This window comes from Polypterus senegalus, chromosome 1 (genome assembly GCF_016835505.1).
Source record: "Polypterus senegalus isolate Bchr_013 chromosome 1, ASM1683550v1, whole genome shotgun sequence".
NCBI classification, from domain to species: domain Eukaryota; kingdom Metazoa; phylum Chordata; class Cladistia; order Polypteriformes; family Polypteridae; genus Polypterus; species Polypterus senegalus.
The window spans coordinates 131,003,181-131,020,803 of record NC_053154.1 but is presented as its reverse complement, the minus strand read 5'-3'; the positions used below and the strand labels follow the sequence as shown (position 1 = coordinate 131,020,803).

General features: G+C 38.1%; 1 protein-coding gene across 1 annotated transcript in view; it reads right to left on the bottom strand.

The window, feature by feature from the left end:
- Nucleotides 1-11,897: 11,897 nt before the first annotated feature.
- Nucleotides 11,898-17,623, bottom strand: part of LOC120532192 (protein ANKUB1-like) — a 70,316-nt gene continuing 64,590 nt past the window's right edge. The window contains exons 5-7 of the mRNA XM_039758055.1: nucleotides 16,064-16,178; nucleotides 14,184-15,059; nucleotides 11,898-12,009 (exon numbers count right to left, since the gene is read on the bottom strand). Of these exons, the coding sequence (XP_039613989.1) occupies nucleotides 11,928-12,009; nucleotides 14,184-15,059; nucleotides 16,064-16,178 (1,073 nt within the window). The 3' untranslated portion in view covers nucleotides 11,898-11,927. The remainder of the gene's footprint in view (nucleotides 12,010-14,183; nucleotides 15,060-16,063; nucleotides 16,179-17,623) is intronic.

The window sequence follows — 17,623 nt, the reverse complement described above, 5'->3', positions numbered from 1 at the left end:
TATAGAGTTTCACTTAAAGAGTTCCGGTGCGTACACATGGCCTAGAATTTTTTTTTCCGATTCGAGTGGGTGATTGGGCACCGCATCCTCAGTTGTTTGGGTTGTTAAACCCGGTGCTGCGAAGATAGGCTGTATTCCTTGTGACTGTGAACTGAGATGTATTGGTTTCTTTTTTGTTTTATCATTATTTTTATTTATATAATGATGTGATTTTTTGGAATTTGCAAAGTCCAGAACAGGGCGGTGTAGAACCAGTCCCCATGTGCATTCATCCCTTGGTAAAATCTTGTGAATATCATTTATCATTATTCACTCATTTCTCCACAGTACCCTAAAAGCCTTTGACTATCATCTTAGTGTGTTTTCCCAGTTTAATGGTGTAAGCAGCAGCATCAAGCAATAATGCAGCCACAACTGGATCCTCGTTAATCTTAAGATAAATCATTACAGAACAGTTATACAGAAAGGCTAGTACAAGACTGAGAGCATAAGCATTTATTCATAATGAGAAACATATTCTGTAAATACAGTATATTTGGCAGTACCAGGTGAGATAGAAAAACAGTCACCTAGGTAAGTAATCAGGAGAAAGGGAAAGTACAGTATTTATACATGAAGACACAGGCAGTCAAGGAATGAGCTTACTACAGGTGTTAAATAAAAGGCCTTTTAGTCAAGGTATGTCCATATACAACTCATAGTAACCAGTTAAATTAAAAAAGGTATATTGATTTAGCTGATTACATTTTCTTGTTCATGTGACATCACGAGTCAAGTGAAATGAGTGAGTAGTAGCTGATCACCATGAGCTTCATCACTATAAAGTGGAAGGAGAACTGATAGAACTGATGGGAGGTGAAAGGAGGTGCATGCCACTAATCAGCCTATTCCAGGTTTCTCCTCCCACAGGGAGCTTTGGCTCTGTTTGTGCCTAGAATATTGGTGATTACAGAAGCTCAGCTAACAAACACATTTAAACTTTTTAACTTTTAAATAGCTATGGTTTAAAATAGAATGAAGTTTTGCATATTTTAATTTGTAATTAAGCTGTAGTTATTTGTCTTTTAGTTGACCAGTGAAAAAAGTCCCAGTTACGTTTTATAGGCATGATATTATTACTTCCTTGATTTCTTTTTTTATTTTATTGATTTTATTAAAATCACACAACATTCCATACAAATAAATCAATTTCTACAAACATAAGATCGAAAACAAATCAACCCCCATCCCTGAGAAAGAGAGCTAAGCCAGCAGAGTAAAACTTAAAGCTAGTAAAAATAAGTAAGTAATAATAATAAGTGAGTAATGATAAATGAAAAAATAAAAAACATAAAGGAAAAAAGGGGAGAGAATCTGCTTCCTCAGTACTTTAAAAGCTTATTCTAAAATGTTATTGATTAGATCCTGCCAGGTTTTGAAAACGTTCTGCACAGATCCTCTAAGTAAGAATTAGATTTTTTCCAGTTTCAAATAATATATACAGTAACATCAGTTACCCACTGACTTAAAATAGGAGAGTTAGGATTCTTCCAGTTGAACAAGATAAGTCTACGTGCTTCCTTGATTTCTGTCTCTATTTAGTAAGCTTGACTTTTTCTGGCCTTGTAATTTTTGGAAATTGTCAATTAGTGACATAACTGCTGCTTACTGACAGATGATTAAGGTACAGGGCGTAATCTTATGGCACTGAACCTGAAGACTGTCAGCAGGACAGTGTGCTCACTAGGCAACGCATACAGCCTGGAATATTTACTTGGACTTTACAAACCGTGTTAAAATACAAGTGTTATATCTTAAGTATTTTTTCCAAAGAACAACTGGGACAAGTTTTATATTTGTAAATCATACAATGGCAGATTTGTTTGCCTGTCTACCATAGAAAGTCGGGTGCAATGTGTTGACTTGTGTATTTTTGATTGTGTTGAATAATATGCAAGTGTGATACTAAGTAGAACAATGTCAGTAGGAACGCTGTTTTGCTGACCTTTTCAATGGTCTGATTACTTATTTGTTGTAGTTTGAGGTTTGATGGGGGTTTTGATTCGGTACATATCATGAGTTGCTTTTTCCAGAACTGAAATTTGTGGTAGAAATATTACATTCCATAATTTCTGAGTGTTTGTGGGCTAGATGTTGGTCATTATGCATCTCATTAGATAAAATATTATAAATAATATGCACTAAGGAGACAACACAAATGAGGTTAAACAAATTTAGAGACAATATATGAAGCTTTTTCTTGCCTCTCAAAAAAAAACAAAAAAACCCCACTTTTTTCATAATAGTATTGTGCTATTAGAATTCACTTTCAGGGTCTGGAAAATGAATGGAATGATGATATTGTCAGCATTAGGAAATAACAAGAATTATTATAACATATGAGATTATATTTTACATGAGCATTAAAATGCGCATTTGCTGCATCATCTGTTTTCAAGTTCAAATTTATTGGGCAGGTAATGTCCTGATTTAGATGCACATAATGCACAAGGCTTAAAGTTAATATTGTTTTTATGTGCAGGTGAATATGTTCACATCTGTGTGAGTGTGCATTACATATACAGTTCCACACAGCGGCTGTCCCAGGTAAAAAAAACAAACCTCAAGGTGCATGCTTTGGAAGGTGCTTTTACCATATTTTTGCAGGTATTCTGGCAAGCATGCATTTTAATATCTGACAGAAAATACAGGTAAACAAAATTAAGCTCATAAAATTGTTTTAACTGTAAGTAGTTATGGTGACTTGCGTTCATGAACACAACAAAAATATATAACTAGTATGTTTCCATTACATCACATTTAAGTACTAAATTAACAAATTACTTACTTTATTCACTTATATTTTATTCTTGTAAAACCATTTACCATGAAACTATATTCAGTCAACCTAATATTTTTAAATGTTTTTTTTTGTTTTGGCTTACATTTAACTTCTGTAGGTTTTGTCACTTGTCAGTTTTCTTGATCCAAAACTTAGTTTGGCAGCCTGTCTTTGCCCCCTTTTCCTGGCATGTCACTATGATTCATTTCACAACAGTTCTTCATCTAACTGACTGTTTTGTCTTGGTACAATTCTGCATTATTCTAATTTCCCCTTTTGTATTCTTTATTGTGTAGAGTTTATCAGAATGTCTCAAATCTCACAGACTTACCACTGTTTATAAGGTATTGTACAGTTGTGGTCAAAAGTTTTGACAATGACACAAGTATTGGTTTTCACAAAGTTTGCTACTTCAGTGTTTTTAGATCTTTTTGCCAGATGTTTCTATGGTATACTGAAGTATAATCACAAGCATTTCATAAGGTTCAAAAGCTTTTATTGACAATTACATTAAGGTTATGCAAACAGTCAATATTTGTACTGTTGGTCCTTCTTTTTCAAGAAATTGCAATTCCCTCTGGAATGCTGTCAATCAACTTCTGGGCCAAATTCTGACTGATGGCAGCCCATTCTTGCATAGTCAATGCTTGGAGCTTGTCAGAACTTGCAGGTTTTTGTTTGTCCAACCGCCTCTTGAGGATTGACCACAATTTGTCAATGGGATTAAGGTCTGGGGAGTTTCCTGGCCATGGACTCAACATTTTCAAGTTTTGTTCCCTGAGCCACTTAGTTATCACTTTTGCCTAATGGTGAGGTGCTCCATCAGGCTGGAAGAGGCATTGTTCATCACCAAACTGTTCTTGGATGGTTGGGAGAAGTTGCTCTCAGAGGATGTTTTGGTACCATTCTTACAAATTAAATATTTACCATCTTACATACAAAATATCACATCACAACACTAATATTGCAATGTCCCTGGTACCTTCTTCCCATGTCATGATATCCTGATGGAATCTTTCTTCCTGCCCTTCATTCACTCAAGACTTTCAGGAAAAAATCCCAAATGCGAATCCAAGAAGGTAACTTTGACACTCGTGTAGCAACCCAATTCCTTAAACTTAACAATGCATTTTTTAGCATTTTGCTCCTCATTTGGATCTTCATTTCTTTGAATGATACCCAAGCCTCTCATTCCAGGCTTGGTCATCATGCCATCAGATTCTGATTCAGAAATCAGTTTTCTAATATCAGGTTCAGCAAAAATGCCCTCTTTGAATTTAGCTTCAGACAAACCCAGAAATTTCAGGCACAAACACATGCAAACACATCAGACAGGCTCCATCTTTTGATAGTGTTTTGACAAACTACTTCATTAAACCAAGCTTAAAATGAAGACATCGCAGGAATGCTTTATCTGGAGCCAACAAGCTGGTTCTAATGATGTTTTTGGCTCCCAGCTGTAGCTTTTTCCTTCTAAACCCAATATCAGTTCTTGGCCCTGCTGTCCAACTAACAGAGGAAATGCATGAATTTTATATGCCCTGACTGCTGACACAGGAAGACACAGAGAACATTCAGGTGTGTATGTACTAATGGCAGTTAACAACTGTTGAAAAAAAGAAGATAAAGCCGCATTGCTTTAAACTCAAGTTTTAATATTAGGAAATATTAAATTCAAGCAAATTATTAAAGTTAAATATTGATATTTAATTAACTACACTGTGAAAACTATATATATATATATATATACACAGTATATATAAATATATATATACACATGTATATTTCTATTATAAAATGAAATCCTGTGACGAGATATTCTCTGAGATATTTCCAAGTCTTGTGAGACAAGACTTTATGCAAAGTGATTTTAAAAAGTCCTGCCCTCCTCTCAAACATTTACAACCATGCACACAGTACAATATCCTGTGTGGTCCCCGGCCAGGGCTGGAGCCCGGCCGGGACGCCCTGGAGGACCAGAGGAGGGCTTGTGCCTCCTCCAGACTGTGAGGGGGCGTCCGCCCTGGTTATGTGGGGGGCCTCGGGTAAAGGGCTTGGAAGCCCAGCCCTGTAGGGACCCGTGGCCACCGCCAGGCGGCGCCCCGGTGCCTGAGGAACCCTGGAGCCCAGCACTTCCGCCACACTAGGAAGTGCTGGGGAGAAGAAGACAGGAGACACCCGGACACCTTCTGGGTGCGCAGCCGGCACTTCCGCCACACTGGGGTGTGGCTAGGACTGATTGCCAGGAAGCAGCTGGAGCCCATCCGGGTTCCCATTTATAGGGGCCGCCTCCCTCCAGTCAGGAGTGGATGTCGGGTGGAAGAGGACAGAGCTGGAGAGAGGACGGGAGGCAGCCAGGAGAAAGGCACTAGAAGAGTGTGGCCTGGACATTGGGGGAATCGGTGCTGGAGGCACTGGGGTGTGTGAGTGCACAAAAAAGCCTGTAAATATTGTAAATAAAAGTGTGTTGGGTGAACATAAGATGTCCGTCTGCCTGTGTCCGGGTCCCAGTCCACAATATATATAAAAATTAGATAAAAATCACATGAAATTATCAAAACAATGTTTTTTGTGAGACTCGATGCAGTGTCCTTAATGTGAAGGCATTTGTTGGGCATGTTTTTTATTTGGAGATTTAAAATATTACTCACATATTGACAGTCCAATTCTGACTGGTAGTATACCATAACTTAATGCTGAGAGTGTAATGACAAGCAGCTTCTCATCCATCATACTAGAGTGTTGCAGGACACATATACTATAGTTATTGTCTGTTACACATGTGACAATTGATTTTTTGTTGTGATTTGTTAGTTGGCTGATTTTTGACCAAACTATTACATCTGATACTGAGGCATCATTCTGCTATGCTTGCAGTAGAAATGCAAAATTTCAGTCAGTATGTTGTAGTGGTTAAGGCTTTGGACTTTGGTTCCAATTCTACTACTGTCACTGTGAGACCATAAGCAAGTCACTTGAGCTTCCTGTGCTCCAATTAGAAAACCAAAAAGAAATGTAACCAATTCTATCATAAATGTTGTATGTCACCTTGGATAAAGGTGTCTACCAAATAAATAAATGTAAATTTCTATTGTATAAAAACCCATTTACTGATGAAACCCCATTGGTCTCTGTCATTGCTCTGGTAGAGAGTTCTTGAAGTTGTGATGTATTTTTACCTTTCACTTTTTTTTGGCTTCAGTTTGGGTCAACCACTGCTCTTTTTGTTTCCTAATTTGTTTGCATAAAAGTCTTTTTTTTTGTATGGTTTTCCATTTGCAGTTGTTATTTCTGATTTGTTTTTGCATATTTTATTAGATTTTGTGTTTTCTGATTTGCTTGTGCATATTCAGTTTGTTTTTGGATATTCAATCTGTTTTTGTGCTTTCTGATTTGTTGTTGTACGCTCAATTTGCTTTTATGTTTTCTGATTTGTTTCTGCATGTTCAGTTTGTTTTTGTGTTTTGTGATTTGTTTTTGTGTCCCCAATTTGGTGGTTCATTGTTGTTTGGAGTGTGCTTTATTTATTATGAGTATTGATTTTTGTGGCTTCCTGCTTTTGCACACCACTTCATCTGTAGGTGGCATCCTCTACAGCAAACACTGTAGGCAGTCGGTCCCTCCTGACTGTTTGATGCACTAGTCTCCTGGCTGCTACAGCATCTTTTGTTTTCATTAATTTATCTAACAAACTCAAAAACCTTGAGGTAGGACATGTTGATAGACGTGTTTCCCTTGTCAGAGGAAGTAGCTAAGTAAACGTTAGTAGAAGGCATTACTTACAGTTTATCCATAAACAGTAGCTTATGAGTGGCATAATTTGATAATCTAAAATTCTGTGTTGGAAAAATGAACACAACGGATTACAAGCTTTTTGAGTAATGTAATTCTCTGTTAAAATTAAGTAAATTCAACACTCTTCATTGAGTAAGGTGAATTAGTTTTCCCTTTACATTTAAAAGTATTTTTAATTACCATATACTTAATAATTAGCCATCGTCACACACATGCGCATGGGAGGCAGCTAAAGGGCTTGAGTGAAGGCAGTTCTGAGGCATGCCAGGAGCTGGCAGAGTGCACTGACTTTTTTTCTCCCTTCCCTGTAGACCATTCCTGGGAGATTCCACCTGGCTCTCTTCACATCACTTCCGGGTTCGAACCAATGGAAACAGACCTTACCAGCTCCGGCCCCTCTGATGTCACGTCCAGGCTTGACCCAATGAGTGATGAACACGTGCCCGATCCTTATGACCTCACTTCCTGTCTTCCCCTTTAAAAGCCTGCCCTTTTTCCCTTTTCCCTCAGTCTTGTTTTGGACTCGGTTGTATGCACTTCAGTGCTCTGTATTTCTATAAAAAGATTTTGCAGCCAGGATACCAGATTATACGGGTGGCTGCCCCAAACCTTTATCTGAGTATGTCTCATTCTTGTGACACCATATAAACTTGGGTTGTTAAGTTGGCAGCACAAAAAAAAAATTGTTCCAAAGTACTTTTTTTTTTCCAGTATGTAAGGGTATGTTAACCATCATCTGTCCCTCACTGAACACAAACCCCTGTTTTCTTACTGCATGGCAGCTACACTGCCACCCATTTATGTGTCATGTACCTCATGAATATAAATTTTTCAGTTAACACCATTTTACACTCTTACTGTAAATGTCTTATCTCATTATCTCTTACCATTTTCAAGCTAAATTGTGACTTAATATAAAAGCATTACCTGTTATGTGTTAAACCAAAGCCTGTATACAGACATCACTGTGATGGTAAGAATGTGTTTGTAAATAAAGTAATACTAATTCTAAGTGAGTGTTTCTGCACCACAGGCAAAGCTGTTCAGTGGGCAGGTCAACTGCCATTGACTTGTACAAAGATGTTACATTGGTAGCAACCTAGACATCTCATTTGAGATGAAGTTGGAGAGAAATCACATCACTCAAACAACTTGATTCAGTTACCACAATTAACTTTTTGCTTTTTATCAGTGAAATAATGAAATGGGGCTCAAACTACTTACAGTAGTTTAAATGTATTAAATAATGTTTGCAATTCATTAAATTTAATTGTATACCTTCCAAACATTTAAGTATTGGCTAAAGGTCCTCGGAATTATTTTTTAGAGTGCAGACATATTTTATGGTGCCTATGGTCATTTCTGACATAATTTACACTATAACGAATTAGTAGCATAGTTTGTTAGTTTAAAATAATTCATCAAACAATGTTGCTGCCCATGGGTTAAAAGTCACATGATTTTTTATATGCATGATGCTGCACATGAGAAAACACAACATAATGACGATGTGTGCATACACAGTAACCCTTGTAACACTCAGTAGGTAAGATGAATCGTCAGAACAAGGCAGACTACAAGCAATTGTACTCAACATGAAAATGCTTCCAATCTAATATGTACACCTTCTAACACTTTCATTGTCAACAACTTTTACTAGAATACATTTTCCAAACTAGAATTTCTGAGCCATCTCCCGAAAAAAAAAAAGTAATCATAGTTAGTAAAACTGAAGTTCTCATAAAATAATTTATTCAAAAAGAAAAGGTTTGTTGGTATTCAGATGTATCAATCAGTTAATCCTTTCACAAGTAAAGCGCATAGAGTCACTCAAGGAAGGACATATACAGTAATATGTTATTCGGATTTTTTAACAAGATCTTTGATAATTGATAAAGTTAATAGCCAAAAAATTCAGAATGAATGTGAAATTATTGGATATATTTCCTGTAACATGACCAAGATCAATGTGTACTCGATGATCTTTGCAAATGCCTTTCTGTCAGATCACCTAATCAGTCTGACCTAGCAAGGTACTTAGTTAAAATGTGTCATTTTTAATCTTCTAACATTTATATTCATCATTGCTCTATTTAGTTATATATCTTTAAACTGGCTTTTTTGCCTTTACTGGTGACATAAATGGAGGTTTACAACATGGCAAGATGGTGTGTGTTTGTTGAAAGTAAAAGACACCAAAATTCTGCATTTCATTTTGTGCTACATTTTGGAGTTGATAATGTCGATTTTGTCTTTTCCAGCCCTTCTCCACTTTGCCTGCATCCAAAAACCAACCACTAGCACAGAATTGCTGGATCTGTGATTGTAAGTCATCAATTTACAAGAGGGAGTGGATACTCAAAAACATGCTGTGCAACTGTCTTGGCTCAGAAGGCTACTACATCTTCTTGACATTGCAGCCACTTCTTAGGTTACTAACTGAAATGTCATCCCTCTAATAACACTACACATGCAAACTATTTAAGCAATTCCTGTATTTCTCCACCTATATTTCTAATTCACAGTATAAGCCGGCTTCATTTCATGGGACTACATTCTACTCTTTGCATTTTCTGCTCCTTCTTGTTCGCCAACAGGCTCAAAAAGGATGCTCTATTGGATTGTACTGTATTCAAGTTTTTGAGGAGGCAATGCAGGTTAACATCTCTGTCTGTCTTTGTCCACTTTATAGTAACCACTATAATTACATTGATGTCTCAGCTTGGCTGAGGAAGCCTTTTTACTTCAATTACAGTATGATGTAGAGCATCTAATGGCATTCACATTCCAGACATCATCACCAGAAGAACTAAAGTACTCTGCTCTGGCTTGAATCTGAGCATGTGAAAACTGATGTTTATACTGATAGGACCAAAAGTTTACATTTTGCATTAATTACCAAAGTGTCACAGCTCTACAACCAACACACAGATCAGGACACAAGCAATCGATGCTGTACTGAATGGTAGAATCACTCTAGCAATCCAATTTTGAGCCAGAATACACTCCAGGTTATTGCAATACCATGGCTGACCTGACCCAGGTCAGCATCAAACCCCGATGCACCTGGCTGAAAACAATGGAGATGAGTTATTACAAATGCTTCACAGTCCATTGCAGGATGTTCACTATTAAAAAACTTCTTCTGAAATCAGTGGAAAATCATTACTTTCAGCACACAGAATCTGTATCAGTAATGTGTGACTCACCATTGTCAGTAGGTTGTTGCTTCCATTTATAGAATCAGATATGAATTACAATTCTGGGAGGAGGTGTTTATTGCAAGAACATTGCATTTGAACCCTTTGTGTTATGTATGCCAGCCGTCCAACAACCTATTTTCAAAACCACTTATCCAGTTGAGGGTTAAGAGAGCCAGTGCCTATCCCAGCAGCACTGAATGTAAGGCAGGAAGCAGCCCTGAACGGGGCACCAATCCATCATAAGGCCCACTTTCATATATAGGGGTGAGCAAAAATAGATTTACAGTTGTTCATATAGAAAAAGACATGTAGGTGATAATTGCTACACTCAAGCACACTTTAACAATAAAAATAAAAAGAAGACAAGTAACACAAATAACTAATACAATAATTAATAAATAATAATAGAAGAATAAAGTCTGTTTCGCATACTCACAACTTTAAACCTATTTTTGTTCACCCCTGTATACCTAAACTCACTCTATACGAGCAAATTTAGAGTTGCTTATTAACAGAACATGCACATCTTTGAGATGTGGGTGGACCAAGAAATATCCACTCACACAGGGAGGCAACATGCAAACTCTAGCATTGACTGGGGCCAAGATTCAAAGTGAAGACTCTGAAGCATTGCTGGCCAACGAGGCACCATGGTGCCCTAACATTTAATGTATAAACAAGGAGAAATGTAAGAAGTACTTACAAAATACATTACTTTCCTACCATGTTGTTACTTGGCATGCTTTCTGATATAAGCTGCTGACCTGAATAATAACACATAGAGAAAGCCAGTCTCCCACTATTTAAACAGATAATAGTAGGCAAGCTGTGTTGTCTCTACATTTTTCTTTCTTCTTAAGGTCGGATATTGCTTGCAATCATCAACAGAGGCATAATGTCCTTTAGGTTTATGTATTATTTTCATAAGCTCTGTAAAGGTCTAATGTGCTGTACTACATTTAATTCAGACAAGATTGACACCTGTTCAGTAGCTGTTTCTGGCAGCTAATTTACTATTTTGGAGACAGAGTTGGAGGCTTGCTCTAAAGAGGAGAGGAATGAAGATCAGTAAGAGCAAGACAGAATACATGTGTGTGAATGAGAGGAAGGTCAGAGGAATGGTGAGGATGCAGGGAGTAGAGTTGGTGAAGGTGAATCAGTTTAAATATTTGGGATCAACAATTCAGAGTAATGGGGATTGTGGGAGAGAGGTGAAGAAGAGAGTGCTGGCAGGGTGGAATGGGTGGAGAAGAGTGTCAGGAGTAATTTGTGACAGACGGGTATCAGCAAGAGTGAAAGGGAAGGTCTACAGGACGGTAGTGAGATCAGCTATGTTATATGGGTTGGAGACGGTGGCAATGACCGGAAAGCAGCAGACAGGGCTGGAGGTGGCAGAGTTAAAGATGCTAAGATTTGCACTGGGTGTGACAAGGATGGACAGGATTAGAAATGAGTACATTAGAGGGTCAGCTCAAGTTGGAAAGTTGAGAGACAAAGTCAGAGAGGCGAGACTGCATTGGTTTGGGCATGTGCAGAGGATGCTGAATATATTTGGAAAAGGATGTTAAAGATAGAGCTGCCAGGTAAGAGGAAAAGAGGAAGGCCTAAGAGAAGGTTTATGGATGTGGTGAGAGAGGACATGACGGGTGATGGGTGTAACAGAGCAAGATGCAGAAGACAGGATAATATGGAAGAAGATGATCTGCTGTGGCAACCCCTAATGGGAGCAGCAAAAAGAAGAAGAGACATCGATTTGAATAAATGGATAAAAAACAGACACGTTTTTAATCAGAGATATCATATTGTTAATCTGATCTACAGATGTTTTTTTTTGATTGGTTAGGTCATCCATTGTAATTAACTAACCTAACAGGAAAGAAACCCTAGTACAAGATAGTGAAATTCTCATAACGTTGATTTCTTCACTATGTCTTTCTTCTGCCTGGAGAACAGGGATTGTAAAAATGCAAAATTCTAACACTTTCTCTGATAGCAAGACAAATTAAACTGCTACACAGATAGGCAACAAATGATTAATTCTTAATAAACAACTGAAAGAAAATAGTCAGAAGTAAAAATAGTGTGTCAAAGGATGCGATACGCAAATTTTATGTTATGTTGTGCACAGTTCTTCTGGCCAAATTCCTTGCCATGCCAAGTTGCCGAAGCCAAGGTTTCTCTGTAAAGGAACTGGAAAAAAATGCATTAATACAATTTTTTAAACTTTACTTTGTGTACATATCAAATAATAAAATAGTTATTTTTTTTACTACTTATTTTTTTGCAAGTAGGCTTTTAACAAAGTAAAATTTCCCATTGCACAGTATGCTACTTTAGTGCTGTGTTTCATTACTAATCAGTTCTGTAAGTTCTGTACACTATCCGCTTTTCACTTGGCTAAGTGCACGTTAAACCATTTAATTCAAGATTAATTCTTGTTCTGTAAGGAATATTGTCTGGCTAGCATTAGGTGCAAGACCAGAACCAATCCAAGACAGGCCACCAATTTATCATTGTAATCGATTCATTTATATTTCTTTTTACTAACAAAGCAGGATACATTTCAGGGGGGAGGGTACAAGTAGCTAACTCCTGTCAATTCCTAATGAAATGAGTGGGTGAAAGCTCACTGGTTTGGATGTAGGCAGCTAAAGCCACTTCACAGAGAATAAGAAGCATTTTGGGTATGGGCTGTTAGGTGAGCCATTCCACCAGCTACTATTGTGAAACTTGTGGTTTGCTGTATGGCTTTTCATATATTCTTGTAGTAATGTATGGCTTTTACTTTGATCATCTTTACCTTATCTATGTGATTAGATTGTTTGGCCATTTTCACTTTCTCCATATTTCATAAATTTCATATACTGTATGTGGAAAGCATTGTAACTGACATGGTATGCAAAGGAAAAACACATTTTGATATCCCTAATTTTTTTTTTTTTATTTATGTGAGTGCCAGAAAGGAAGGACAGGCATCCTGGCCAGGATAAAGGAATGACTCATCCCTGGCCAGAAGGCCATAATGGAAAGAGCAGGTGAATGGGCTCACCAGGAGCAGATCATTTCCCCACATGACAGGTGGCAGTGTCCCTCAGTGCTAAAGCCAATCAGGAGACCTGAAAGGTGGCATGGGAGTTGAAGTCTGAAAATGCAGCCCTGTCAGGGTCTGTGGGGATCTCCAGAAGGAGCTGCTGGGGCAGGACTGCCCTGGTTTGCACACGACTTGAAAAAGCTCTAGACAACCTAGACAGGATAGTAGAAACAGTTCCCTGGTCTAGTTTAAAAGGAAGCCCGCTGCCTCACTTCAGTTGAGTTAGAGTTGGGAGACAGTGGGCAGTGCTCTTTTGGAGGAGGAAGGAAGAATCATGATTGGCTTATTGTGCTGGAGTTTGTGTTAAGAGGTGTGTTATCAAATAAAAAATTGTTTATTTGAACTTGGAATTGTGTTGGGTATTACTGTGTATGTGGTTTGGGGCACATTGGCATCCTTTTATGGTTACTGGTACAATACATGTATCAATAAGTGACTTTTTACCATGATATTATTAATTTTATTAGAATACAAAATGGTTTCCCCCTCATAAAAACATAAAACAGTTGTTAGACTGTCATTTTGTAATAAATGTATTCAGTTATCTGTATGACAATTTCTATCTACCTTTGTCAGTCTTCATCGGGTATCTTCTTCAAACGTACCCATTAATGGTAAATGCAGGTTATAGAAATGGTTAGATGCATGTATAACTGACTACAGTATGTTTTTAGAATTCTATTCTGCTTTAGAGTTTTGATGATTATCGTTACTACATTTAAAATATCTAGTGACATATGGAAATGCTTTAAGCCAACACTTCACGTTCTGTTAAAGAAGCTAGGTTTTAAAAATAAATATATATGAGAGTCAAATAAAGCTCTACAGATAAAGAGCGAGTCTTATTTTCAGCTTTAATTTTTTATCATTATTAAATGCATAGCTTTCTCTCTGTCTCCAAATATTTAACTACAGATAAAGAACGAGTCTTATTTTCAGCTTTAATTTTTTATCATTATTAAATACATAGCTTTTTCTCTGTCTCCAAATATTTAATTATCCATTTATCTTTTCTTACATTAATCTACTGTTTCTTTTTGTTGGTCATGGAATGCCAGAAGCTTTCCTGGCAGCATTGTGTGTGATGTGGGAACCTGCTTTGGGTGGGACAATCTATCACAGTACATTGACAGATAAAAATACACCATATATATCATTTTTAATTAATTCATTACCAACTTGTTAACTCACTGTTAAATTAATTATATGAAATAATCAATGATGATCAATGCACTTGAAAGAAATTGTTAATTTAAAAGGTCTAACACATTACCTTGCCCGGGCCAAACAATAAATTGCATTTTCTCTTGGTGTCCATCCACTGTGCCGTGTAAAAGACTGCAAGGATGATGTCAGGAGAAAGGAAGCATCTGGAGAGGTGTAAATGAACTGTGGCCGAGGGTTGGTGTCCTGGGAAATTGGGGGAAGAGGGACTTGACTTTTCCATGTGTTTTTAGCTGCTTCTGGAGCTTTCTTGGTGTTCACTCTTCTCTTTTTGCGTTTCTGTGCATGTGCTCCTTGTTGAACGTGAGGGAATGAGGCTTCATTAGGAAATTCATTATTTTCTTTTTGGACAGTTTCTGAACAGAGTGCTGGCAAAGTATAGCTTGGTTGAAAGTAACATAATTCATGTACTTTGTTTTTTGGCTTTGTCTGGATAAAGCCATCAATCAGAACTGTGTCTCCTACCCTGGTATTAAAGGTGGCAGTCCTACAAAGGAACCGTTGAACTGCAATGTACTTCTGAGCTCTACAGATCCAGCGCTTTATTTTTATGTATATGCCTACTGGAAGAGAAAGTCCAGGGTAAGACACAACAGACCACGTCTTGGTAACAAGGTAAAACACGCACTCCTTGTGCTTGTGTTTGATGCAGATCCTCAGGGGAGTTAAACCTTGTGGATTAAGGCACTCCAAGCAGAGAATGTTGTTGTTGATAAATACTTTGAGCAAAAGGAGTTGCCCAGACTCAGCAGCAGTGTGAACTGGACACTTTAAGTTATCACTGTGATCCATGCCTTGGCACCACGCCCTATAGGGATGGACACCAACAGGCTTATTGGCCTGAACTCCTTTCTTCAAAAGCCAGCCAGCCAGCTCCAAGTGGCCTAAGAAAGCAGAAATGTACAGGGCAACTCTCAGCTGAAATCTGAAATATAAAAATTAAACATTTTGGTAATCACCAAATATTAAAAACAACAAAGAACCTTGCCATGTCAGTTTCATTTTTATCGCATATTTTATTATTTAAAATGATTCCAGGTTTATTTAACTCCTATTTAGTTAAAACACAAATAAAAAGTTAACTTACAAATACCAGGTAGAACCTGAAATTGACTGAAGAGTTTTACAATAAATACAAGGGGTACAGTGAAATTGATCTAGGGGTGAGAACTCTAGTTGCCTATACTGAAAATAATAATACGGTGGAATTGGAAAAGGAAAGGCAGTGTTACCCTGGAATGATGCGAGATTGGATCAAATGGGCTCTTTGAGTTTGTTAACATTTTTACATTCTTTAACTTTTCCAAAGTTTAAGTTTAATTTCATGCTAAAGCCTAGAGATAGTATGATGTATATAGATTATATACTGTATATATATTTGCATATTAGTCCTTTTTTTCTCATGAACACAAACGATTATAGAATAATAATGACGTACCTGTGAATAAAGTGATAATATTAAACCCCCAACAAAGAAATTTCATAGTAGCAAGTTAAACATACTAGTGAATAATTACAGGGACACTGGTAATGTAATAAGCATAAATTCTAGAATGCAGAAGACAAGAATGTCAAATTCAAAGGAAATCAACAGATGTTATTGTGCTTCCAGACAGTAAAATAACACAAAATAAATGCACCTTTTAATACATAAGAAACAGCAGCAGTAAAGACTGAATGGTGCAGATATCTTAGACAATTTTTAATTAAAAGAGGTCATTTTATATTAAAAAAAAATTTAATATCACTTAGTGTTAATAATTATTATTCTTCAAATTTTTTGTATATAAAATATAAATAAAATCATGCAGGTCTACAGTGGCTGTAGACTGGAAAGTTTGCCCTTAGCAACTAGTAATTGTGAAGCATCATCACTGTTAGTGAGTTGACTGGGGACATATAACTTTAATAATGGTAGTGAATACCCACCTTAAAACAGGCTCTTCCTTGGAGAGACAACGATGGATTTTGTGCTTATGTCCCATAAAGCAGCCTCTTAAAAATTCATCCCAACCATCCCATACAGTGAGAAAGATTGTAGCCCCTATAAATGAAAAAGAGTTGCAAAGATCACAGAAATCAAGCCATTAGTATCTTGTCAGTCAGTCACTTATATTACAATTATTCCATTCCAGGAGTCAAAGTATGTTTAAGCCAAAGCAGGAATCAGTCCTGACAAGTCGAGTTGGGGAGCATGCACTGGTACCGTGCATTGCCGCACCCACTACACGGTGAAACACACGGTCCAGTCCTACCCTCCGGATATGCCCCTCCATCTGCCACAGCCAGGTGTTACATGGGTGATCCCTTGGCTTGGTCCAGCCACTCAAGTCTCCAACAATAAGGATCTTCCAAGCCGGATCACCCTCAGGGAAACGTGGCACGTGGCCGTAGTGCCGTAACTGACGCTCCCTCACAATGCAGTTAATGTGCCTCATTTGGGACTCCATCGGCAACCGCTTATTCGAGACAAAGTCAAACCCACCGTACCCAAGGATTTTCCAGAGAGACATAGTACCAAAGGAGTCCAGTCTTCATCTCAGGTCACTGGATAGCATCCATGTCTTGCAACCATATAGCAAGACAGGAAGCACCAGGACTCTAAAGACTTGGACCTTCGTCCTTTTGCATAGATATCAGTAGCACCACACACCCCTTTCCAGTGATCTCATGACCCCCCATGCTCTCCCAAGCTGTCTACTGACTTCACAGGAAGAGTCACCAGAGACATGAATGTCACTGCCAAGGTAAGTAAACCCCTCAACAAGGTTGACACTCTCTCTGCAAACAGACACACTGCTGATGGCTGTGCCCAAGAGGTCATTAAAGGCCTGGATCTTGGTTTTTATCCAGGACACTCGCAAGCCCAGACACTCAGACTCCTCACTCAGTCTCTCAAATGCCCCAATCAGAGCCTCCATTGACTCCGCGAAGATCACAGCATCGTCAGCAAAGGTAAGATCCATGAATTTTTTTTCACCAAACAGAAGCCCCACAGCCGATGGACCCCACAACCTTGCCCAACACCCAGTCCATACAAGCATTGAACAGAGTAGGAGCAAGAATGCACCCCTGATGAACCCTAGAATCAACTGGGAAAAATGTAGAGGTCCTGCCTCCACGCTGCACAGTACTCACAGTACCAGTGTACAGGCCAGCCATGATATTCAGCAACCTCGAGGGGATCCCGCGAACCCTCAGGATGTCTCAAAGGCAGCTCGATCAACTGAGTCAAACGCTTTGTGAAAATTGATAAAGGCTGCAAAGAAACTCTGCAGATATTCGCGTTTGTGCTCTATGAGAACCCTCAATGCCATGATGCGATTGATATTAGACTTCTTAGGCGTAAAACCAACTTGTTCCAGTTGCTGGTAGGTGAGCAAGTGATCGTGGATCCTATTGAGGAGGAACCTAGCAAAGACCTTACCCGGCAGTGTTATCAGTCCTGGATGGGATGTTAATTTTCTAGAAGCGCGCACACCAATTCAT